This window comes from Staurois parvus, unplaced genomic scaffold (genome assembly GCF_062004578.1).
Source record: "Staurois parvus isolate SC_StPar_1 unplaced genomic scaffold, SC_StPar_1.0 ptg002113l, whole genome shotgun sequence".
NCBI classification, from domain to species: domain Eukaryota; kingdom Metazoa; phylum Chordata; class Amphibia; order Anura; family Ranidae; genus Staurois; species Staurois parvus.
The window spans coordinates 4,464,561-4,491,744 of record NW_028319909.1 but is presented as its reverse complement, the minus strand read 5'-3'; the positions used below and the strand labels follow the sequence as shown (position 1 = coordinate 4,491,744).

General features: G+C 42.7%; 1 protein-coding gene across 1 annotated transcript; it reads right to left on the bottom strand.

Moving 5' to 3' along the window:
* Positions 1-845: 845 nt before the first annotated feature.
* Positions 846-27,184, bottom strand: LOC149432757 (B-cell receptor CD22-like). Its single transcript, XM_089664950.1, has 8 exons — positions 27,046-27,184; positions 24,825-24,944; positions 21,627-21,983; positions 18,697-18,993; positions 13,842-13,929; positions 12,077-12,155; positions 1,212-1,268; positions 846-1,031 (listed from the first exon to the last, which is right to left on the bottom strand). Exons 2-8 carry the CDS (start codon positions 24,862-24,864, stop codon positions 954-956), a joined length of 996 nt encoding a protein of 331 aa, XP_089521076.1. The 5' UTR covers positions 24,865-24,944; positions 27,046-27,184; the 3' UTR covers positions 846-953.

Sequence of the window (27,184 nt, the reverse complement as noted above, 5' to 3'; positions counted from 1 at the left end):
ATATTTGGGGGCAACTAGCTCCTGATCACTCTGGGAAGATGTCCTCTCACTTTCTGTTTTATCTTTGGGACAGGAAGTGGAGATAATGCTCTCCAACAGCACACAGGTGGAAAAAATGGGTTTTTAGGCCTTCCATACTCTATAAACAACTAAAAAAAAGTTTTGTCTACACTCTCACTTTAAAGGAGGCCATTCATGGTGTGATACAACTGAACACAATTGATGTCCAATTCAACAATGTCTCACCTAATATGATCAATATTTTTTTACACCACAATCGATTAACTTGGGTCATTCAAAACCATCACTATTCATAGCTCATTGGTTGCCCATGCCATATTTTTCCCATTCAATCCATGTCTGATTCTATCACATGGTGTATGGCCACCACAAGGCTTAGCCAGAGAGCTAAACAACCATTTTTGAATAAATACGGCACATATTGCACATTTTGGCATCTTCACTTGTCCGTTTACCTTCTTCCAGCACTGACAGAGCAGAGCAGTCCTTCAATTTTACTAAATGATCAGTCCAGTGCCAATATCATCTTCTCTGGGTCTTTTTCCAGATTCCCACCACTCCTTTTCAACCATTGAGTTGCCACATATGTGCAGAGGATTTTTGGTCATAGAACCCCACTCCATTCTCTGTATCTATGGATACTGGGAAAGGGGCAGAAATGTACACTATACACGGCAAAAAAATTGCTAGAAGTCAGGAAAAAGATGTTTTTTTAGTGGCAGTTTTAGCGATCTATGGCAGCCTCCCTATGGTTGCACATAATCAGCTATGAAAACCCCAATCAGATTTGCCTACTGAAAAATTTAAAAAAAAAGAACCAAAAGGAATATACAAATCTGCTTTTATTACTCATGTGTTGTTAATATTGAAAAAGACTTTTATTGTTTTATTTTGGCAGTATTTGATAGTAATTGGTAGCATGGAATTTCAAGTTAGGGCCTCATATCCTCATATATGTTTGAATTTTCCATTCGATGGATCTTTCCTTGTATTTTCTTCCGAGTTGCTGGCTGAAGAAAATAAGAACAGTTGGTTATATTGCAATATCTTTATGTGATCTCCATTTACAGTATATGTGATCTCCATTTATATAAATGTGTCCTTGTCACAATGGACACACATGGATATTTCGATTACCAGAAATAATTTGAAACATATTAAATAAATTTGAATTGTTTTAACTGGCTTACCTCTACTACACAATACGTTGCATTTTCTCTCTCCGTAAGATCTGTATACCCAGTGTCCTATATAAAAGAATAGTATACGAAAAAAAAATTACTACTAGATTGGGAGATTGGTAGATTTCCTGAATGAGTTTCTAAAGGACCACTCTCATGGCAAAGTGAAAATTCACGTATCTTAACCTGTCTTGTACCGTAGGCATGTTACGTACGCCAGCAAAATTTTTATAAAAATACACAGAGCATACAAGTGGCTTGAGAGCAAACTTTGCTTGGGTGTCCCCATAGCAAGCTGCTTGCTCGGGGGGGCATTTGGCAGGAGGCAGGGGCCAGGAGCACAATGGAGGACCTGAGAGGAGGAGAATCGGCAGGTAAGTATGATATGTTATGATTTAATTTTTTTTTCGTCTCTAATATCACTTTAAAGTATAAGTAAAGGCAAAACTTTCCTTTTTTGAGTTTTGGAAAGGGTGGAGAGGGATGACAACTGTCAGGCTTTTATTGTTACTAAGAAGTTGGGTAGATCTCCAAGGTGATGGAAAACAGCTGATTTGCCATTTTTAGACAATTATTATTATTATTATTATACAGTATTTATAAAGCGCTGATAGTTCGCTCAGCGCTGTACATTACAAAGGGGGACAGAACATGTGACAGAACAATACCAATACAATGCAAAACATGAGGGGATTGAGGGCCCTGCTCTTTTGAACTTACAATCTAGGAGGGAGGGGATGGTGGCACAGGAGGAGATAGCTGTGGGGGATGGAGTGGTAGGAAGAGTGGAGGAGGTCGGCAAGTTAGCAGGGGGTGGGGTAGGCTTTCCTGAAGAGATGGGTTTTCAGGGTGCGCCTAAAGGAGAGGAGAGTAGGTAATAATCTGATAGGTTGGGGCAGGGAGTCCCAGATGATGGGTGACACCCTGGAGAAGTCCTGGAGGCGGGCATGGGAGGAGGAGACCAGGGAACTAGAGAGAAGGAGGTCTTGTGAGGAGCGGAGTGTGCGTGTTGGGGGGTACTTGGATATTAGGTCAGTGATGTAGTTCGGGGCAGTGTGGTGGACAGCTTTGTACGCCGGTGTTAGGATTTTGAATTTGATCCATTGGGCAATCGGAAGCCAGTGGAGGGATTGGCAGAGGGGGGTGGCGGAGATGGAGCGGTTGGAAAGGTGAATGAGTCTGGAAGCCGTATTCAGGATCAACTGAAGCGGGGATAGCCTGTGGCGAGGCAGGCCAGTGAGGAGGGAGTTGCAGTAATCGAGTCGTGATATGATGAGGGAGGGGATGAGCTGTTTAGTGGTGTCTGGGGTTAGGAACGTGCGGATTTTGGCGATGTTGCGGAGGTGGAGTCTGCACGAGCTTGTTAAAGATTGGACTTGGGGCTAGAAGGATAGGTTGGAGTCCAGAATGACACCAAGTACTCTGGCCTGCGGGGCGGGTTTGATGGTGGCAATGACAGTTAACGGGTATCCCCAACCGTATCAAATATCAGCTGCCTGAAGTTGTTCCAAGAGCGGCTTGAGAACCCTATGAAGATTCCGAGTATGGCGAGTAAGATCCAGAAAACCATGATAGGTGTGTCATTAAATCACATCTCCTCTAGGCTACTGGCCGTGGACATGATGGCCCCCTTCACTTTGAAGTAATGGACCCTTGATAGGACATCCCTGGGTTCGGAGTCGTCTGGGGGTCTAGAGCCAAATGTATGATGGGCATGACTGATTTCCAGGGTAGAGTCTTTTGGTATCTGAAGAAGTTGATTGAAGATAGATGTAGGGGCAGTTGGAAGATCTTTTGGAAGGACCAAATCAGGAAGTCCCCGTATGCAAATATTATTTCTTCTGTGGTTTTCAAGATTGTCAAGGTGATAAATGAGATTATGATGGCTTACTGTCTGCTCTTGATGGATTGGTCATGGTGCGCAACTGTTTTTTTGAGAGATTGGACATCAGATGTGTGCTCTTTAACCTCTGCATCCACTCTGCTAATATCTGTTGTCATAAGGCTCACCTCATGCCTGTAAGTGGTCTCAAGTCTGGCAACACAGTGTTCAAGTCTGCCTTAGTAGGTAGAAGGCGTATATATGGCTTTAAATCCCAATCCTCTTCGGCATTGGGGATCAGGGAAGGTGATTTGGGAACCCCCTAAATAGCTAGAAGCAACCCAAATCTATCCAAAATGAAAAAAATGTTTTGCCTATGGTTCTACTTTAACCAGTTTTGTGCTTCCCTATGGCAGAAACACTGCTACAGGGCGGCACAGGTGCGCAAAATCACATATATGATATTTTGCAGTTCTGGGTAGGCGGCACGCGCACCCTACCTGTGCCGCCGTTCGCGGCCTTGGCTGTCCATTACTGGGCCTCGGCCGGTGATGAATCGCCAGCACCCGGTGATCGCCGAGTATCTCAGATGGGGGAGAGACCTGTGTATAAACAACACAGATCTCTCCTCTGTCAGCTCATGCACACTGTGTTGTATGGCTCTGCATAGCAGAGCCATACAAAGCAGTGAGCTTACAGTGAATCACACACACAGCCTAAGTAGTGAAACAACACACAGTTAACCCTTTGATCGCCCCAGATTTTAACCCCTTCCTGCCCAGTGCCATTAGTACAGTGTCAGTGCTTCTTATTAGCACTGATAACTGTATTGGTGTCACCGGGGATATCAGTGACACCAAGTCAGTTCCCCCCAGTGTCAGAATGCCCGCCGCAGTCCCACAGTCCCGCTATAAGTCGCTGATTGCCACCATTACTAGTAAAAAAAAAAATTCCAGTATATATACCGCCATTTGTAAACGCTATAACTCATACCTAAACCAATTAATTTACATGTATTGGGATTTTTTTTCAGAAAAGACATGTAGCAGAATACATCTTGGCCTGAATTTATGATGAAATTTTATTTTTAAACTTTTTTTACTGGATGTGTTTAATAGCAAAAAGTCCAAAATATTGTTTTTTTTAGTCAAAATTGTCGGTCTTTTTTATTTATAGTGCCAAAAAATTTAAACAGCAGAGGCGATCAAATACCACCTGTGATGGGAATCACTTTGGGTGGGGGGCCCATGGAACCAAGCTCACTTTGGAGAGGTGGGGAGACCCCTGTCTCAGCTCCCCTTATCCCTATTATGTGTAAGTCACCCTGTGCCTGTTAGGGTTACAGGGTGATCTATCCTATTGGGATGGGGGGTTGTAGATTGTTTAATGCCATGTGGTTGCATCACATTGTTCTATTGTGTGTCTTGCTTGGGAGCAAACTATTATGGGATGTATGTGTTTATGGGTATTGGCTTGGTGGGGTGTGTCTTCAGCAGCTCTCCCTCCTAATGGGACTGTCTGTTGGTGTGTCCCTTGTTACTATATGTAGATTGCCCCGCCCTGTGTCATTATGCAGGGAGGGGGGATTGTTCCCTTGAGTGTATATATCTTGTATCTGTGTTAAAATAAACTAGTCTGCTTTCTGGATTACTTCAAGATTGGTGTCGTCTAGTCTTTTATGGTCAGCTGTGGTGTCTGTTGTCGAAGTTCGGATGGGGTAGTATCCAAGCGCAGTCTGGGGTCGGTTCCGTTACACCACCAAAAGAAAGCTCTATTTGTGGGAACAAAGGGACGTAAATTTCATTTGGGTGCAGCGTTGCATGACCGCACAATTGTCAGTTAAATTAATGCAGCTCCGTATCGCAAAAAATGGCCAGGTCAGGAAGGGGGGAAATCGTCTGGAGGGCAAGTGGTTAAGTGAACATAATGAACAGTCTCTACATCTTCCATACATCAGTCAGTTACATTGATTTTTAAAAAAAAAAAAGAATTCTGTGTGGCAAAAAATTTGGGTAAAATACCAACTTTGCAATATGCTGAAGCAAAATGGGAAAGAATGATGAAATACAGAGTTATGGAGAAATTGAGACATTTATTAAGAAAAATTACACCATCCAAATGCAACTTCCTTTTCCACTGTTTCTTTACTGTGAGTTAAAGTAACAAATAGATAAATAATGTATCTATTAAAAAAACAGTAAGCTGGGTTGAATAAAAGACATATATTCATCTTCAAGCAATTGAGGGAAAAATAAATCGAATAAATAAATTGAAAACCTCCATATATTCATGTACAGAACTCTATACTCCCAGTTGATCCAGAGGAAGGCAAAAAAAATTCCTATAAAGATATACATTCGCCCCTTACAAGCTTACGATACATTGTTACAATATTCTAAACAATGTTAGCACCAGTAAAGTTTTAAGATTTTCCCCAGCGCTAATGTAGTTTTGCATCTGATAACCATAAGGCTTGGTGGTACTTTGGGTGCCAGACGTTGTGCATCTATAGGCCCCGGGCAGGGGCGGACTGACAACTCATGGGGCCCCCGGGCAATAGGGGATCATGGGGCCCCTGTGTCCTTGCCCAAACTAGAAAAAGCCTATGAAAAAGGTACCAGGGGCATCTCATGGGGCCCCCTACTGACCCTGGGCCCTCGGGCAGTGCCCGAACTTCCAAACGGTCAGACCCCTGGCCCCGGTGATGGAAATCTAAAAGGTTCTAAAAGTGGATCTATCATTAACTTACATTGGATCCAGGGGCAGACTGACCATTCGAGCACTCGGACACCACCAGAGGGCCCGGGGTCAGTAGGGGGCCCCATGAAATGCACATGGTACCTTTTTTATAGGCTTTTTTGAGTGTGGGCAAGGACACAGGGGCCCCATGATCCCCTATTGCCTGGGGGCCCCAGGAGTTGTCAGTCCGCCCCTGTACAGGAACGGTAATCCATATAAAAAGAAAAACAATGTAAACTTGCAGCAGATCCTTATTGAGCAGCCCCTATAAAAAGGACCATAAACATTAGGGGCCAATGTGTAAAAACAACAAACAAGGTGTCAGAGCCTGCACCTTCTGTGGTGAGTGGCAATGTGGCTCCATGATCCCCTATTGCCCGGGGGCCCCATGAGTTGTCAGTCCGCCCCTGATTGGATCCATCCCAAGATGAATTAAATCAATCCAGCAGTCTCTTGTAAAAAGAAGATGAACCTTCCTGGCAGATGGTAAGTTACACCTTTACTCTGTTGAAGAGCTCTGGGCACCATGGTTATCGGACCCATCCATGTGTGTTGGATAGCATGCCCCCAACAGGGCGCAGTGATTTTGAATGCCGACTCCTAATTCTCTATATATTGCCAGCATGCCATAGATTTTGAAAAAGACGTCAAAAAAAGTATTCATAAGATCATATCCCAGTGGTAAAGGGGTTTTTCAGGAAAAAGCAGGACCCCTTTGTCCGACATGTGATCATACTTGACAAAGGGGTCCTGCGTGGCTCCAAATTGTTACACTTGTTGCTACTGTGATGTCATCTCTTGAAAAAATGTTTGGACAACATTTTCAAGATCCACTGTGCGCTTAGGTTTCATGTACATTGCTGCTCCTTTAGAAGCTTTTGGCGTTTTTTTGCCAAAGCTCCTGAACTGAACTCAATAAAAGCCTATGTGTCCATGTACATACAGGCTTTTACCAGAGTTTAGGGGGCAAGTAAACCTCCCTAGTGGTCTGATTATGTCAATATTTCTGTGCTCAAAGTGGTACATTTTTTTGCATGGAAATATGTCATTTTTTTATTGTAGGCCAATTCTTTGGAATAACTCACTAAAATCTGTCATGTCATGTCAGGGCATGACGTAACGTGTAAGGGGCGTGGCTCTGAGCAGACGAGATTACTGAAACCAGCTGATGGGATTCACAGCCTGCATTTGATGATTTTATGCTTTAAGGCTTTTTTTATCTTCGAATACATGTGAGTGTAACACTGTTTTTTTATAAATATTACTGATAGCATGTACTCCACCATGGGAGTTTTTCTTGTTACTTTTAAGATGGATATATGAGACCTCTATTGCTCTTAACCTCCCTGGCGGTATGATTATTTCAGATTTTTGGTGCTGAAAGCGGTACCATTATTTTGCATGGAAATTTGCAGGCCTGTAATTCTTAGGAATAACTCACTGAAATCTGTCCGAACAAGAGTCTAGTAAACATCCCGGATATGATAAAATTTGAAACACGAAATTATAAATTATAATATAATAAATAATCATAAAAAATAATAATATGATAATAAATTTAATTTAATAATATAATCAAACCAAAAACACTGAAATGTGAAATAGAGCGCCAAGTTCGCACATCGCTGAGCAAAGTCGCAGAATCGTTTTCAGTGTCTGATGAGGAATTTCCCCCACAAATCATTATCACTCAATTCTGCAAGTGGTTCTGATTTACTATCGCTGTTCTCTAGCCGGTCTAAAACCGCTTTTGACCTAAAAAGACGTTTTTTGGACGCCATGGACGTTTCTCAGTTTCCAGGCAGAAAGGGCGGTAAAAATGCAGGCAGGGCGCCGGACAAAGCACTCGGGACAAAATGTATGTGAAATGGTTTGATACAGGAATGTTATACTATGTGATTTTAGTATAGATTTTTATTATAGATTTTTTATTTTAGATACTATAGATTTTATTATAGATTTTTATTTTGTGAATGTAAATTTTTTAAATTTTTGAATTTCCTGCCGGTTCCGGCCCCCGTACGTCCTGACGTCTCAGGGAAAGGAACCCTGAAGATGGATGCTGGCATCGGCTGGAGGAGATGGCCGGGACACTGCAGGGGGGACATCGCGGGAGCGCAGGACAAGGTAAATGCAGAAGAGATCCCAGAGCAACACTGCAGTGTATTCCCGAGCAGGGGCGGACTGACAACTCATGGGGCCCCCGGGCAATAGGGGATCATGGGGCCCCTGTGTCCTTGCCCAAACTCAAAAAAGCCTATGAAAAAGGTACCAGGGGCATCTCATGGGGCCCCCTACTGACCCCGGGCCCTCGGGCAGTGCCCGAGTTTCCAAATGGTCAGTCTGCCCCTGTTCCCGAGTGTAGCTCGGGGTTACTGCTTTTGGTACTGAAACATTTAAGGGGAGTTAAATGTCCCTCTCCTGAACACAGAAGAATCGCGTTCAGGAGAGGAACATTTTGGCCGAAAATCACCAAATGCAGCAAAAATGCATATAAATATCCCTAAGCACAGTAGCTAAATGGTTAGCACTTCTGCCTAAAAGCACCAGGGTCATATCAATGTGCTTTTGCTGCATTTAGAGCTTTTCTGTTTCCAGTAGAGTTTACATCTAAGGAAGTCCCAATGTATATGTAGCCTTATGATGTTACCAGTCTCCAGCTAGTAGTTGCTACTACTGAACCTGCTTAATCCTCTGCCATGCCCAGGAATACATGCAATGGAAATATTATACATGAATATATCTCTATACAGCTCCATCCACACGGAGCATTTTAATAACACTGGTAACGTTAGCTGTGTAAAGTCACGTTAAAAACATGAGTTTTTCAGCTTCTTTTTGCATCTTTACATTAGCGTTTAGCAGCGTTTTGCCACGTTTTGCGGCGTTTTGCCGCATGTTTCCGCGTACGCGTTTTTTAGTGTTTTTTTTTTCTGGGGGGTCAAAAAAAGTCCAAAAACGCCGGTTTGCGTAATTTTACCACGTTTTGCATTGTTTTTCAGCATTACAGAGTTTTTACAGCTAAAAACTCCTCTAAAAACACACTAGTTCTGGGTTTTTTTTTCTATGTACACATTGGATAACATTTGCTCCTCGTGGAGCCTCCAGGAGTGACACAGCCAGTTGATCCAGAGGAAGGCAATAAGACCCAGCGAAGCATGATCCAATTTGTTCCTGCAGGGGAAAAAATGCCTTCCTGATCACCAGAGAGGCCTGGTGAGCCATAGGTGGTGTGTACCTATGGCCCCTCTGATGATGTGCATTGCACGAAAGGCCTTAGGAGGAGCCAACAGAGCGTGATATCACTGCTGCCTGGAGCCACGAGGAGGCCCGGCGGCCATCTTTAATAAGGGGATATCCCACTACAATCCACTACCACCAGAGGGAGGGAGCCCTGTATCCAGTCTATGCACCCATCCAAACTTAAGGGGACCTCTGGACCTGGCAGTTTTAATTACCACCAAGACAAGATTTCCTTCCTTTAGATGGATGCTCACCTAATCCGCCTTCCTAAGTGACCTGGTTGGATATTGATTACATGCGCAATATCTATGCGCGTCAGGTGAGTGCGCATTTCTACCATTTGCTCCTATTATCACTTGGCTTGGTTTACTGCGACATCAAGTGGATTAATTATATTTACCTATTTTATGAACTATTTATTTATGCGTTTATATCAAACTATTTATACATGCGTTTACAATAATTCTTTTTTTGGGACATTTTATTACATATCTGTTCACTCACATATAGCGCTGCACTTTTATTTATTCATTATCCTACGAGGTTTGCTGTGATTACCTTGAGTGCATTGGCCGCTGATTTTAGAGCGCTCACTTTTCATTTATTTATTTTACATAGGATAACATGCTGGGGGGTTTACTGGCTGTAGAAAAAAAAGTCAAAAGCCAAATACAGCCGCTGTAAAAACATCCAGTGTGCATGTAACAGAACCAAACCCAGACTGTGCTTGCATACTTCCGTTAGACTACCGCTTCCCCATCCGAACACCGACAACAGACACCACAGCTGACCATACAAGACTAGACAACACCAATCTTGAAGTAATCCAGAAGGTAGACTAGTTTATTTTAACACAAATACAAGATATATACACTCAAGGGGACAATCCCCTCTCCCTGCAAAATGACACAAGGCGGGCAATCTACATTTAGTAACAAGAGGCACACCAACAGACAGTCCCATCAGGAGGGAGGGCTGCTGGAGACACCCCCCACCAAGCCAATGCACATAAACACATACATCCTGTAATAGTTTGCTCCCAAGCCAGACACACAATAGAACAATGGGATGCACCCACATAATATCAAACAATCAACAACTCCCCACCCCAATATTAGGACAGATCACCATGTACCCCTAACAGGCACAGGGTGACTTACACATAAGAGGGATATGGGGAGCTGAGACAGGGGTCTCCCCACCTCTCCAAAGTGAGCTGTGTTCCATGGGCCCTCCACCCCAATATTAGCACAGATAACCCTGTAACCCTAACAGGCACAGGGTGACTTACACATAAGAGGGATATGAGGAGCTGAGACAGGGGTCTCCCCACCTCTCCAAAGTGAGCTCTGTTCCATGGGCCACCCACCCCAATATTAGGACAGATCTCTCTGTACCCCTAACAGGCACAGGGTGACTTACACATAAGAGGGATATGGGGAGCTGAGACAGGGGTCTCCCCACCTCTCCAAAGTGAGCTGTGTTCCTTGGGCCACCCACCCCAATATTAGGACAGATCTCTCTGAACCCCTAACAGGCACAGGGTGACTTACACATAAGAGGGATATGGGGAGCTGAGACAGGGGTCTCCCCACCTCTCCAAAGTGAGCTGTGTTCCATGGGCCACCCACCACAATATTAGGACAGATCTCTCTGTACCCCTAACAGGCACAGGGTGACTTACACATAAGAGGGATATGGGGAGCTGAGACAGGGGTCTCCCCACCTCTCCAAAGTGAGCTGTGTTCCATGGTCCACCCACCACAATATTAGGACAGATCTCTCTGTACCCCTAACAGGCACAGGGTGACTTACACATAAGAGGGATATGGGGAGCTGAGACAGGGGTCTCCCTACCTCTCCAAAGTGAGCTGGATTCCATGGGCCACCCATCCCAATATTAGGACAGATCTCTCTGTACCCCTAACAGGCACAGGGTGACTTACACATAAGAGGGATATGGGGAGCTGAGACAGGGGTCTCCCCACCTCTCCAAATTGAGCTGTGTTCCATGGGCCACCCACCACAATATTAGGACAGATCTCTCTGTACCCCTAACAGGCACAGGGTGACTTACACATAAGAGGGATATGGGGAGCTGAGACAGGGGTCTCCCCACCTCTCCAAAGTGAGCTGTGTTCCTTGGGCCACCCACCCCAATATTAGGACAGATCTCTCTGAACCCCTAACAGGCACAGGGTGACTTACACATAAGAGGGATATGGGGAGCTGAGACAGGGGTCTCCCCACCTCTCCAAAGTGAGCTGTGTTCCATGGGCCACCCACCACAATATTAGGACAGATCTCTCTGTACCCCTAACAGGCACAGGGTGACTTACACATAAGAGGGATATGGGGAGCTGAGACAGGGGTCTCCCCACCTCTCCAAAGTGAGCTGTGTTCCATGGGCCACCCACCACAATATTAGGACAGATCTCTCTGTACCCCTAACAGGCACAGGGTGACTTACACATAAGAGGGATATGGGGAGCTGAGACAGGGGTCTCCCTACCTCTCCAAAGTGAGCTGGATTCCATGGGCCACCCATCCCAATATTAGGACAGATCTCTCTGTACCCCTAACAGGCACAGGGTGACTTACACATAAGAGGGATATGGGGAGCTGAGACAGGGGTCTCCCCACCTCTCCAAATTGAGCTGGGTTCCATGGGCCCCCCACCAAAAGTGACTCCCGTCACAGTGCATGAGGAATAAGACACAGTAGTGATGTAGAGGTCGGTGGGAGGATCCATAGTGACCAATTGGACTCCATGCTATTAACATACCCAGAAATGTTGGATAGCAGCTATGCCGAAACGTCTACAAGAGAGTGAAGTTTATCTCACTATAAATATTCATCTTCTTCTCTTGCAGACTACATTTTACTTGGGTGAATAAGTGACAGGGTCACTCTAGGTGAAGGTACCTATTCAACCAGTCAGAATGTACCTTCTATTGGTCTTTGATGGACCTTAACACGGTGGATTTTAATTGATGATGCACCTTAGAACTTTGGATTTAAAAACATTATTTTGAGCAAGTTGGGTTATGTTGCCTTCAGATGCACTCACCTTGGTGTCTTTTGAATACTTTTTTCTTATAAATGAATCCGAAGCTCTGGATGTGGAAGCTTTGTTACCTAGAAGAAATCTTAAACAAAGAGAAGGGTTTGGCGTCATTTGTAGAGAGAACCTGGCAGTATGTTTTTGTGAGTAAAAGGCAGAAGCTTTGCTATTTAGCAACACCATGACGAATGATTGTGATAAAATGTCAGTGGAAAAGGAAGTAACAAACCTTTAGTACTGTGCTATGGCCCAAAGTCGTGATATACTTCCTGAAAAAACTTTTATGTGTTTATAAGGTACTAAGAAAATGTCTTTATAAAGAAAAAAATGTTGCAAGTGCAAAAGACGAGACAAAAACACCAGCCACGGCTTAAAGTAGAATTCTAACTAACTAGTCCCCCTACTCTCACCTATGCTGACCAACCTAAACAATAAAGATGTATCTGCAGTACTTACCTTTTTTCAGCCCGGTCCAGTCTGGTCACGTGATCCGGCTCCCCTATGTCTTTCAGCAACAGCTGCAGGGGAGAGCTGGGGGCGCCAACAACAGATGGGCCGTAGGAGCCTACAGGTGATGTCATCGCTCCCAGGCTTTACCAGACATTAATGAGCATTCTATCCTCTTCCCTGCAGCTGCACTGATTGACACAGGGGATCATGTGACCAGAATGGACTGAAAAAAACAAGTACTATGGGAAAGGAAGGACAGCTTCAAATTGAAGGTGAGTATGGCAGCAAAGGCTGCTTTTTATCTTATCTCTGATAGGCTATTTTGCTTATTTATTTTTGACCGGTGCTCTTTTTTAACTGCCTCCCGCCTGCCATAGAAGGAAATAACAGGTGCAAGGCAGTTCATATGACGTCCTCCCATTGTAACCGTGCACGGCTTCGGGAGCGCGGAGATCGGTGGTGCGCTGTGTCCCTCGGACACAGCGGATCACTGATCAACGGAAAGAGCCGAAGTTGTCGGCTCGGTCATGTGATCAGCTGTGTCCAATCACAGCTGATCGCATGTAAACAGGGAAAAGCCAGTTATCGGCCTTTCTCTCCTCACGAGCTGTCACGCTGACAGAGGAGAGGTAATCAGCATTCCTCAGAGGGGACATGTACACTGATCATCAGGGCACTGATGATCAGTGTGTCCTGATGATCAGTGTGGCCCCAGAAGTGCCACCTGTCAATGTCCATCAATGCCAGCTGTCAGTGCTCATCAGTGCCACCTGCCAGTGCCCATCAGTGCCACATATCAGTGCCCATCTGAGCTACCTTTCAGCGTCACCTGTCAGTGCCAGTCAGTGCCACCTAACAGTGCCAGTCAGTGCCACCTATCAGTGCCGCCTATCAGTGCCATATATGAGAGATCCTTAGGAGAAATAGGGCCAAAATAGCTTTGGCCATGCATCTCCTTTAAGGCATTGGTACATGTCCTTCGTCACTTCCCATACCTTTTGTTTGACAATATCTTACTTAGTAGCCTTAGAAATGGCCACAATAACTGCACCCCCCCTTTCATGCACTATTGTGGGGTTCACTGCAAAGTTCTCAAACTTCAATAAAAATTTGTACGAACACTGGGAATTTTTTGTTTATTCTTAGGTATAATGAAGGGACTATGAGCTGAAAAAAAGGTTGACTTCCTGCTGTTGATCCATTGCGTCAATTAATACGTTGTGTAATATTGTGTAATTGTGTCAAGCATTTCTTTGATTATTTTTTTCTATGGGTTTTGTGCATATTACTGCTAAGCGATAGGAGTTTTATTATACTGTACCTCCAAATAAAGAAGGCGATCAATGACAATGAGATTACGCATGCAACAGCAATGATCGCCCTAAAATCTCTGTTCGAATTTTTTTCCGCTGTAAAAAAAAAAAAGAACAAAAAAATTGTTATTACCTTTACTTGGTCAATTTTCCCTCCATATTTGACATAATTTGTCAGCTGACTTAGCCATCATTAAATTTTGTTTATTTCATAATCAATATAATCGACATGATCATTGTATCTAGAGATGAGCGAATCGAATCAGGCGAAGTGGAATTCGTTTCGAATTTCAGGAAAAATTCAATTCGCGGCGAATCCGAATTTTTGCCGACTTCGGATGGTCGAATCGAATTTTTCCTGATCGGCCGTTTTCATCCCTTCTACAGCCGGAAAAAATGTCCCTGCAGAGAGCTCCGCTATTTCTGACAGCTGTCTGACAGTTCTTTCACATTTCCAGCGGTTGAAACATTGTATGTATTTGTTTCCATTTAGGATACAGATGTTTTTATTAGGAAACAAATAGATACAATGTTTCAATCGCTGTAAATGTGAAAGAACTGTCAGAGAACTGTCAGAAATAGAGGAACTCTGCAGAAACACTTTTTGCTTTACTGGAATTATTCTTATTTTCATTCTTCTTCTTCTTATTTTCATTCTTCTTTTCATTCTTTTCATTCTTCTTTTCATTCTTTTCATTCTTCTTTTCATTCTTCTTCTTATTTTCATTCTTCTTTTCATTCTTTTCATTCTTCTTTTCATTCTTCTTCTTCTTTTCATTCTTCTTTTCATTCTTCTTGTCATTCTTTTCATTCTTCTTTTCATTCTTTTCATTCTTCTTTTCATTCTTCTTCTTATTTTCATTCTTCTTTTCATTCTTTTCATTCTTCTTTTCATTCTTCTTCTTATTTTCATTCTTCTTTTCATTCTTTTCATTTTTCTTTTCATTCTTCTTCTTATTTTCATTCTTCTTTTCATTCTTCTTGTCATTCTTTTCATTCTTCTTTTCATTCTTCTTTTCATTCTTTTCATTCTTCTTTTCATTCTTCTTCTTATTTTCATTCTTCTTTTCATTCTTTTCATTCTTCTTTTCATTCTTCTTCTTATTTTCATTCTTCTTTTCATTCTTTTCATTCTTCTTTTCATTCTTTTCATTCTTCTTCTTCTTCTTTTCATTCTTTTCATTCTTCTTCTTCTTCTCATTCTTTTCATTCTTTTCATTCTTCTTCTTCTTCTTTTCATTCTTTTCATTCTTCTTCTTCTTCTTCTTTTCATTCTTTTCATTCTTCTTCTTCTTCTCCTTCTTCTTCTTTGGCCCCGTGACTGCCCAAATGAGTGAAGTGTGCGGTGATTCTAAGATCGACGGCACTCATCTGCATGTCATACTGACTGACAGTATTATTTCTCTTCCCCAGCAGACTCCAAGGGCATTTAAATTAAAGGTACAGTGTTCTGCACTAATATAAAGGCTCTCTGAAGCCTAGAAACCCTTTTTATAAGTAAAATTTGCGGCGAATAAATTTGAATCGAATCGAATTTTTTCGGAAAATTCGGCGAATCAGGCGAATCGAATTTTTGAAAAATTCGCTCATCTCTAATTGTATCCACTAGTTGTATCATCAGCTGTCAATGTTGTAGTTATGACTATGCTGTATATTTTTGGTATGGTAGCCCTCTGACTTCCAAGCATTTTCATGCTCCATTATGTAAAATACATTTTCATCACTATCATTTTAAAGGTTTTATTTTAGGTAGGTTGGTTTCCAGATTTGTTGGTTGTCAGTGTTGTGCATTCGGCACCAAAAAACAAGGAAATGTGTAACAATGGCCCTGACTACCACCCTGTCACTAACCATTAACCTGACCCGATCATGCAAAGTGGAGGACCCAAATACTAAAATCTCATACAAGCTTTAACATGTTATCGACATTTTTAATCTTTTTTAAATTGGCATCTTTTATTTAAATAATAATCCCTGGTGATCCTATCATGAAGGTCCTTGTTAAGGCACTGGATTTGAACCCAGGACCTCTGCTGTGGGGGAGGGGGTAGTACTGCTCCTTGTTGAGCTACCTGGAATGTTGGATATGTCCCAGTACAGATCTTTGGATGATCCTGTCTTGAACCTTGTTTTGAACCTTGAACTTTTTGCTCCTCCTATGCACTTCCTGATTTAAGTCATGTCTCTGCACTTCTTGTTGCTAGATTTTTGTACTCCTCTCAGTATTTCTATCTGCAGCCCCAAGCTACCACTATTAGCATTTGAAATCGACCTTGACTTGGGACCCCCACTACACAATTCTTCTCCTGCATCGATCTTGGCTCTTGGCTTGTGACTCCAACTATGAAACTCTTCTCGTGCATCGACCTTGGCTTGTGACCCCAACTATGAAACTCTTCTCGTGCATCGACCTTGGCTTGTGACCCCAACTATGAAACTCTTCTTGTGCATCGACCTTGGCTTGTGACCCCAACTATTAAACTCTTCTCGTGCATAGACCTTGGCTTGTGACCTCGACTATGAAACTCTTCTTGTGCATCGACCTTGGCTTGTGACTCCAACTATGAAACTCTTCTCATGCATCGACCTTGGCTTGTGACCCCAACTATGAAACTCTTCTTGTGCATCGACCTTGGCTTGTGACCCCAACTATTAAACTCTTCTCGTGCATAGACCTTGGCTTGTGACCTCGACTATGAAACTCTTCTTGTGCATCGACCTTGGCTTGTGACCCCAACTATGAAACTCTTCTCATGCATCGACCTTGGCTTGTGACCTCGACTATGAAACTCTTCTTGTGCATCGACCTTGGCTTGTGACCCCAACTATTAAACTCTTCTCGTGCATAGACCTTGGCTTGTGACCTCGACTATGAAACTCTTCTCGTGCATCGACCTTGGCTTGTGACCTCGACTATGAAACTCTTCTCGTGCATCGACCTTGGCTTGTGACCTTGACTATGAAACTCTTCTCGTGCATAGACCTTGGCTTGTGACCTCGACTATGAAACTCTTCTCGTGCATCGACCTGGGCTTGTGACCCCAACTATGAAACTCTTCTCGTGCATTGACCTTGGCTTGTGACCCCAACTATGAAACTCTTCTCGTGCATCGACCTTGGCTTGTGACCCCAACTATGAAACTCTTCTCGTGCATTGACCTTGGCTTGTGACCCCAACTATGAAACTCTTCTCGTGCATAGACCTGGGCTTGTAACCCCAACTATGAAACTCTTCTCGTGCATCGACCTTGGCTTGTGACCCCAACTATGAAACTCTTCTTGTGCATCGACCTTGGCTTGTGACCCCAATTATGAAACTCTTCTCATGCATCGACCTTGGCTTGTGAACCCAACTATGAAACTCTTCTTGTGCATCGACCTTGGCTTGTGACCCCGACTATTAAACTCTTCTCGTGCATAGACCTTGGCTAGTGACCTCGACTATGAAACTCTTCTCGTGCATCGACCTTGGCTTGTGACCTCGACTATGAAACTCTTCTCGTGCATCGACCTTGGCTTGTGACCTCGACTATGAAACTCTTCTCGTGCATAGACCTTGGCTTGTGACCTCGACTATGAAACTCTTCTCGTGCATCGACCTGGGCTTGTGACCCCAACTATGAAACTCTTCTCGTGCATTGACCTTGGCTTGTGACTCCAACTATGAAACTCTTCTCGTGCATCGACCTTGGCTTGTGACCCCAACTATGAAACTCTTCTCGTGCATTGACCTTGGCTTGTGACCCCAACTATGAAACTCTTCTCGTGCATCGACCTGGGCTTGTGACCCCAACTATGAAACTCTTCTCGTGCATCAACCTTGGCTTGTGACCCCAGCTATGAAACTCTTCTTGTGCATCGACCTGGGCTTGTGACCCCAACTATGAAACTCTTCTCGTGCATCGACCTGGGCTTGTGACCCCAACTAAGAAACTCTTCTCGTGCATAGACCTTGGCTTGTGACCCCAACTATGAAACTCTTCTCGTGCATAGACCTTGGCTTGTGACCTCGACTAATAAACTCTTCTCGTGCATCGACCTTGGCTTGTGACCCCAACTATGAAACTCTTCCCGTGCATCAACCTTGGCTTGTGACCCCACTATGAAATTTTTCTCCTGCATCGACCTTGGCTTGTGACCCCCACCACAAAATTTTTCTCGTACATCGACCTTGGCTTGTGACCCCAACTATGAAACTTTTCTCGTGCATAGACCTTGACTTGTGACTCTCACCACAAAATTTTTCTCGTGCATAGACCTTGGCTTGTGACCCCAACTATGAAACTCTTCTCGTGCATAGACCTTGGCTTGTGACCTCGACTATGAAACTCTTCTCCTGCATTGACCTTGGCTTGTGACCCCAACTATGAAACTCTTCTCATGCATCGACCATGGCTAATGACTATGACACCTATCATCTGTCTAGCGGTTCAAACAATTCAACCTCTTAAGAACTGTGAATGGTACTTAGCATGATGTTCTCAGAAATTGGTCTCCACTGTCTACAGGTATTTTTCTAACACATTTCCTGTTACAGGTTGTCATTGTTCTGGCTCTGTCATCCGGTTGTGCTTCTGCATAGTCATTTTATCACATAAGCACTTGGTGGAGACTACAAACAGCCATGCCAACACACATTACGCAGGCATGGACCACCATTGTCACAGGAAGCCGGTTCAGAGTAGTGTTGGGCGACCAACACTGGAATTGGAGCATGTAGATAGGAAGTGGCTGAAAGAGGAAAGAGGAACCACTGACAAGCCCCAAAAGAGGAAAGAAGTTGAAAATAATATCTTTACCAATAAATGTTACCAACAAACTAATATCTAAGACTCTACCACAGTCATACGGTGACTAACTTACTGTTAATAATGTTGAGCTTAGCTTCAGTTTGACTTGTTTGCCCGTTAAAGAAAATTGCAATACACAGGATGCCTGAACCCTTATGATCTCCAGAGGGTACATAGGTTAGTTCAGATGTTTTCAGATACTTCCCCTTCTCAAGGGTCTTGTTATACTCTGTCACAGGCAAACCTGAGATGTTCCAGTTCAAAACCGGTGGACTGGTGGCACAGGTATGTTCTACAGAACAGTTGATCAGAGTTGGTATTCCTTCGACTATCTCTCCAGGCACGGACAACACCGGCTGTGGCGGAACATCTATGGAAGAAGTTCAAAGAGTTATGGATAAATGTTATGTTTAAATATTCCTGAAGAAAAGTAAAGATTGAAAGTCCGCAACTGAAAAAAATCAAACTATGAGATACAGTGATTATTAATGTGATGAAATGTTTGAACTGCAACAAGAACAGGAGTACCGCCTAGTTCAGGTATTCATTGAATACAGGACCATTCTTGGAGGCAACGTTCCTACACGTCTGGCTAGTACTGGAGCGTGCCTATAGGCCTGCCCTTAACATTTCTAATAACCATTCACTAGGATGGACAGCATTACTGGCAATTAGGATTACACAGGAGGCAAGAAGGGATGGGAAAGCTTCAGCAGTACCAGAATGTGTCATATCTTTTGAGAAAAGCCTTGTATTTGGCTCAGAAATAGAAGGGTTTTGGAGGCCACTAAAGGTATCCACACAGGGGCGGACTGACCATTCAGAAACTCGGGCACTGCCCGAGGGCCTGGGATCAGTAAGGGGCCCCATGACATGCCCCTAGTACCTTTCATAGACTTTTTTGGGTGTGGTTTGAGTGTGGGCGTGGGCACAGGGGCCCCATGATCCCCTATTGCCCGGGGGCCCCATGAGTTGTCAGTTTGCCCCTCTATGCACCCCTATATGCCTACACTTCAAGGCATTTCACTAAAATAAAAGTGAGTTTTGGGCATGCTTTAACCACTTCCCGTCCAGCCTCTGTATATAAACGGCCGGATGGTGGCAGTGCAGGGCGGGTTGCTGTTCATAAACGGCACCCGCCATTTTGGATCATGCACGCTACCTGGGAGCACATGTCACTGCGATCTGGTGCCCGCTGTGAATACCGATCGCTGTACGGGACCTCTGCGTGAGGTACCGATCATGTGATCACTGATTGGCCAATGAGTGATCACATGAATAGGTGTAAGCAAGATGGCATTTTTGATATCATTGCTTACTACGTGTGAAATCTGTGAATGATCACAGAGGTCACATGGTACAAGGCTATTCACAACAAAAATGCCGCTTTAGGCAAATGCTTTGTTTGCCTCTGATTCCTGGATTAAGAGGATATATCTAAGAGGTGCTGGGATTTCAATACTTCTTAATGACTTCCCATCAGGCCCATGTATATAAACGGCTGGACGGGAGCAGTGCAGTTTATAAATGGCTTCCCTGCCCCCTGCTTGTGTGCACTCCCTGGGAGCGTGCAGCACCGCGATCCGGTGCCCGCTGTGTCCTCCAGACACAGTGGAACGCCAATCGTTGTACGGTACCTCTGTGTGAGGTCCCGATCATGTGATCACTGATTGGCCAATCAGTGATCACATGAATAGGTGTAAGCAAGATGTCACTTCTGACATCATTGCTTACTACGTGTGAAATCTGTGAATGATCACAGAGATCACATGGTACAGGACTATTCACAACAGCCTTGTACCATGTGACAAGCTGTGACCAATCACAGCTCACACAGTATTTCTCAATGGCTGCAAGAATGCAGCCTAAGAGATGGAGAAATGATTGCTTTTACAGCCTTTATGTAAAAGCAATCATCACCCCCCTGAAAATTGGCCTGGACAGGAAGGGGGTGAAAGAGTCCGGACTTGAAGTGGTTAAAATGTACAGTTGGTCAACGCCAAAACATATATGGGTCACCTCAAAGACCCTGGTGCCTAGCCTGTGTCCTTAACCTCCTCGGCGGTATAATTCTTTCCGATTTTTTGTGCATTTTTTTGCATAGAAATATGTAGTTTTTTATTGTAGGCCTGTCATTTTTAGGAATAACTCACTGAAATCTGTCCGAACAAGAGTCTAGTAAACATCCCGGGGATGATAAAACTTGAAACACGAAATCATAAATTATAATATAATAAATAATCATAAAAAATAATAATATAATAATAATAAATTTAATTCAATAATATAATCAAACCAAAAACACTGAAATTTGAAATACAGAGGCAAATTCGCACATCGCTGAGCAAAGTCGCAAAATCATTTTCAGTGTCTGATGAGGAATTTCCCCCACGAATCATTATCACTCAATTCTGCAAGTGGTTCTGATTTACTATCGCTGTTCTAAAACCGCTTTTGACGTAAAGGGACGCTTTTTGGACGCCATGGACTTTTCTAAGTTTCCAGGCAGAAAGAACAGACAAAATGCAGGCAGGGCGCCGGACAAAGCAGTAGGGACAAAATATATGTGAAATGCATTGAAACAGCAATGACAGCAAAAATGAAATTTTTTAAAAATTTCAAATTTCCCGCTGGTTCCGGCGCCCGTACATCCCGACGTCAGAACACAGGAGCCGGATGCTGGCATCGGCCGGAGGAGATGGCCGGGGACGCTGCAGGGGACACATCGCGGGAGCGAAGGACAAGGTAAGTGCTGCAGGGACCTCCGGAGAACGCCGCATGGTAAGCCCGCGTGTAGCTCGGGGTTACCGCTCTTGGTACTGAAATTTTACCCCGAGCTACACTCGGGAACACCGCTAAGGAGGTTAAGGCCAAAAGTCCCCTTGGTACTTGTGAGGCCCTAAGGCCTTCACAACCATGTACATGTGTACCTGGAAAATGTTTGAGGTTATTGTTCCTCAGAAGAACATGAGACAAAATAGAATGTTCAATAGTTTTTTTTACCTGTAACCCGTAACTGAACAGACTCCGAAACCTTTGCACGAAGCGAAAACTTCCTACTGCCTGGATAATACTCCTTTTCATCTTTTTGCTGCACTGTATGAATTCGGAGACTGCAGCTGTCCTCTGGACTGCCTATTAGCGCCGCTCGGTTTTTATACTCTGATGATATTTCAGAAGGATTTGAGCTGTATATAATCCTGGAACCAAAAGTACTCCTCGCTACGCGCCACACCACCTTATCGTTCCTCGGCTCTGTTGCAGATGTTCTGATCGTACAAGGGATCTCCACACAGGAGCCAATCAATGCTTGGATCTCAGATGGGAAATTAAACTCCTTTTGCTGAACAGTGTAAATTGCTGTTGAACAAGAGAAAAAAAATAAATAATTTTGAGATTGTATATGCGCATCAAAAAATGTGAGTTAAAATTAAAATGCTTTTTTTATATCATGCATCCTTTCCTAGTAAGAATTGAACATAGTGGAAAAGTAGAAATAATATCCTTAGATCTAAACCCGAACTGGATATTATCCAGGGATCAAACAATACATGTTTTGATAATATGCTAAGGTTTTAATGAGTATGTTTGTGCAACTTGTTTATCTGAAAAATTAATAAACATTTAAATTAAAAAAAGAAAAAAAAAGAAAAATAAACCCTAACTGGAAGACAAATTTGTTAACCACTTGAGCTCCTGAGGATTTACCCCCCTTAATGACCACGCCTCTTTTTGCTACTCGGCGCTGCACTAATTCAACTGATAATTGCGCGGTCATGCAATGCTGCACCCAAACAAAATTTACGTCCTTTTTTTCACACAAATAGAGCTTTCTTTTGGTGGTATTTGATCATCTGTGCGCTTTTTATTTTTCACGCTATAAACATAAAAATGCCAAAAATTTTGAAGAAAAACAATATTTTTTACTTTCAGCTATAAAAAATATATAGTAAACTCAAAGTTGGTTATAAATTTAGGCCAAAATGTATTCTGCTCCATGTTTTTGGTAAAAAAAAATCCCAATAAGTGTATATTGATTGCTTTGTGTGAACGTTATAGCGTCTACAAACTATGGTATAAATACTGCAATTTACGCCATTTTTCTGCTATACAGTGCTGCGCTAGTTTAACGGACAATTGCGCGGTCATGCAATACGATACATAAATGAAATTTACATCCTTTTTTTCCACACAAATTGAGCTTTCTTTCAGTGGTATTTGATCGCCTGTGCGGTTTTTATTTTTTGCGCTATAAAAAAAAAGGCTGACAATTTTGAGGAAAAAAAAACAATATTTTGGACTTTTTGCTATAAAACATGTCCAGTAAAAAAAAAATGCAAAGATCAAATTTAGTCATAAATTTCTGCCAAAATGCATTCTGCGACATGTCTTTGCTAAAAAAAAAACCAATACGTGTAAATAACCAATAGATCTCCAACAGCCAGCATCAATAGACCCACCTACAGAAACAACAGATACCCCTAGTAACAACAGATTCCCCCTCAGCCAGCATCAATAAACCCTCCAGCAATCAGCAAAAATAACCTCTTTCTCAACAGTAGATCCATCACATCAACAATTAACCCCCCAGAAATAACTTATCCCCTGCCAGCAACAATAGACCTCCCTAGCATAATAGACCCCCCACACACAATAGTTCCCAACAGCCAGCATCAATAGACCCTCCAACACACCCCATCCCTTGCCATTGCATACATTCAGTGCTGGAGTTGCCGGAACTGCGTTCCCATTGAATAAAAGCCCTGGGGGGTCCAAATCTTCCAATATTTGTTGTCCTGTTCTCTCAAGATCATAGCAAGGCTTTCCATTTCCTGGATGTCTGAGACTTTCGCCCACCACTGGGCTATTGTGGAGGATCTTGTACTTTTCCACAATGCCGGTATACAGGTCCTGGCTGCCGGTAGGAAATGTTTAAGTAGAAGATGTTTACATTTCTTGTTGGATAATGGGGTGTCATTCAAAGGGTATGCAGCCGGGTTCTTGTGAAGGGAGACTCCTGCCAGGGTCTGCATCCTTTTCTCTATGTCATCCCAGAAACCAGCTAGTTTCGGACACAAAAACCAAAAGATGTATGAGAGTTCCTTCAGATTCCACCCTTCTATCCTTGACTTCTGTACTCAGGGCCGTGGATAAGGGGGTACCACCAGTCCTCCTGTACGGGGCCCAGACCAGCAGGGGGTCCCGGGCAGCTGGGTGAATCGAATGTGGCCAGGGCCGTGGATAAGGGGGTACCACCAGTCCTCCTGTACGGGGCCCAAACCAGCAGGGGGGCCCAGGCAGCTGGGTGAATCAAATATGGGCAGGGAGGGTGATCGACAGGACAAGGGCAATTACTGGAACCGATCCCCTATATGGCTTTCTCTGCAGCAGCTAAAAGCTGGCTTCTTCTTCTCTCCCTCCCGCTAGCTTTCAGCTGCTGCAGAGGGAGCCATATAGGGGATCGGTTCCAATAATTGTCCCCTCCTCCCCTGCCACCCCATCACCCTCCCTGTGCACCATACTTTACCCCTGCGGCCCAGACCCCCCTGTATGCCCCCATATCCGCATTTCTGCCAGCTTCCCTCCTCTCCTTCCCACCGGCAGCTGCAAGCACACAATAGGATCCTTCAGGATGGAGAGTAGGGGAAGGATCCGATAAATATGTCACATTTTTATCAGCCCCTTCCTTTCCTGAATGAACACAATGAGGGATCGGTGCCAACCACTCACTGTGCATTCATAACTGAAGCATAGTAAACTGTTTTTTTTTTTTTTTTTTTTTTCAAAGGGGCCCTGTCAGGTCGGCTGTATTGAGCCCCGTGGTCTTTTTTTTTTTTTTTTTTAAATTTATATCTTTTATTAAGTTTTAATTTCTTACAATAAATTAATCATATCGATACCATCTCATTACAATCCATATATATCATATCCCCTACCGCCCCCCCACCCTCTCCCCTCCCCCAATCCCACCCCTCACATCTGTCCAATAGGGTCTTTCTCATTCTTTTTTACCTTGCTCTTTGGGATTAATGTGTTTCCTTTCCTCCTTAATATTCTCCCGACTAATTAGGGCCTCGTGGTTTCTAACAGCAGCCCTGTCTGTACTGTACATACAATGTATACACTGCACCCTCCTAAACACACATCCAACCCCAAATGTCATTTCAGTATCACAGTGAACCACAACAAGAACCAAATTACCTTGAAGAAGAACAATGATAAAAATATTGTTTCCATTCATGCTGACACATAAAATAGCTGAGAAGCAACTGACGTGATAAGTTGTACGCTCCTAGGTTTAGTTGAATGATGCTTCACCTACTAAAATATAACAATAATAATTATAACAAATGGCAAAAACTGCATTCATCAACAACATATACAGCACAATCCATTACATGACAACAATGGTAATAAAAACTATAAAAGTTAAAGTGTTGCTCAGGGGCGGACTGACCATTTAGAAACTCAGGCACTGCCCGAGGGCCCGGGGTCAGTAGGGGGCCCCATGAGATGCCCCTGGTACCTTTTTTTGAGTTTGGGCAAGGACACAGGGGCCCCATGATCCCCTATTGCCCGGCGGCCCCATGAGTTGTCAGTCCGCCCCTGGTGTTGCTAAACCTTAGGGCAGCACAGTGGCTAAATGGTTAGCACTTTCGCCTGGCAGTACTAGGATCATTGGTTCGAATTCCAACCATGGTACCACCATGGAGGTTGCAAGTTCTCCCTGTGCCTGCGTGGGTTTCCTCTCACCCTCCAAAGAAATGCTGCTAGGTGAATTGGATCCTATCTAACTTGGATCCTATCTAATATATATATAATTTATATTTATTATTATACAGGATTTATATAGCGACAACAGTTTGCTCAGCGCTTTACAAAATTAAGGTAGACATTACAGTTACAATACAATTTTGTACAAGAGGAAAAAGAGGGCCCGGCTCATCAGAGCTTACTATATATATATATATATATATATATATATATATATATATAACAATTTGAAGTGACAGTATCTAAATACACAAAGAAGGATAAAAGCACAAATAGAAAGATTCTTTTTTTTCAAGTATATTTCTTCTACACTCAGAACATTTTTTTATATATATACAGATGAAAATAAATGGCATTTCCTATGCAAATATAATTACTTACAAATAACTACAAATTAATGATGTTATGTGAGGGATGGATTAATGTATTTATTTAATTTATCCGAAAGCAAGAAACATCAGACCATAAAGAAGAAAGTAAAAATAACAATTTGAAGTGACGGTATCTAAATACACAAACAAGGATAAAAGCACAAATAGAAAGATTCTTTTTTTCAAGTATATTTCTTCTATACACAGAAAAAAATAAAAATAATACATATATATATTGTATATATATATATATATATATATATATATATTACAGATAAAAATAAATGGCATGAAAATGCATTTGCTATGCCAATATAATTACTTACAAATAACTACAAATTAATTGTGTTATATGAGGGATGGATTAATGTATTTATTTACGGTAGTTTACCCGAAAGCAAGAAACATCAGACCATAAAAAAAAAGTAAAAATAACTATTTGAAGTGACGGTATCTAAATACACAAACAAGGATAAAAGCCCAAAGAGAAAGATTCTTTTTTTCAAGTATATTTCTTCTATACTCAGAAAAAAAAATATATATATAGATTACAGATAAAAATAAATAGCATGAAAATGCATTTGCTATACAAGTATAATTACTTATTAATAACTAAAAATTAATTATGCTATATGAGGGATGGATTCATGCAGGGGCGGACTGACCATTTGGAAACTTGGCCCGAGGGCCCAGGGTCAGTGGGGGACCCCATGAGATGCCCCTGGTACCTTTTTCATAGGCTTTTTTGACTTTGGGCAAGGACGCAGGGGCCCCATGATCCCCTACTGCCCGGGGGCCCCATGAGTTGTCAGTCCACCCCTGGATTCATGTATTTATTTAATTTATCCGAAAGCAACAAACATCAGACCATACAAAAAAGCCATATAAAAATAACAACTTTAAGTGACGGTATCTAAGTACACAAACAAGGATAAAAGCACAAATAAATTATTTTTTTCAAGTATATTTCTTCTATACTCAGAAAAATTAAGAGATTTTCTGCAAATTTTGTAGTGTTCCAGCTAAATCAGTTTGCTGAAAGCACTCAGTTCATCCCTAGAGTGCCTATTATTATAGCATATCCTGGTATGAAGCCTTTACATAATGTTGGTTAACAATACGCAACCTGATCCAACATGTTCATTAGCTGAAATCTCCAAAAAGAAAGAGTTTACAAGCATCTTTTTTTGTAAATAAAAATGTACAAATGTAACACAATGGAACACCTGTAACGCTTTAAAAAAAATGGAAAAAATAGAAATCAAATCGGTACCTACTTGTGTACTGTAGAGTCTCGACAGTAGCAATGGTCCACCACAATTTTCTAAATACATTGTAACTTCTTCTTGTTTTACTCAATTTCCTTGGTGGCCCAAACAAACAGGGTAATTTATGTTTGTCTGCCACCGTACACTG

Bases quoted from the DNA above. Each gene is read 5' to 3' on its own strand.
- LOC149432757 (XM_089664950.1), bottom strand. From the start codon at position 24,864: ATGAATGGAAACAATATTTTTATCATTGTTCTTCTTCAAG. The intron at 18,994-21,626 runs GTAAAAAAAACT...CTTCTTCCATAG, and splicing joins TGTTCAGTTACGGGTTACAG to ATGTTCCGCCACAGCCGGTG. The intron at 1,269-12,076 runs GTGAGTGCATCT...TCTTTTATATAG, and splicing joins AGTATTCAAAAGACACCAAG to GACACTGGGTATACAGATCT.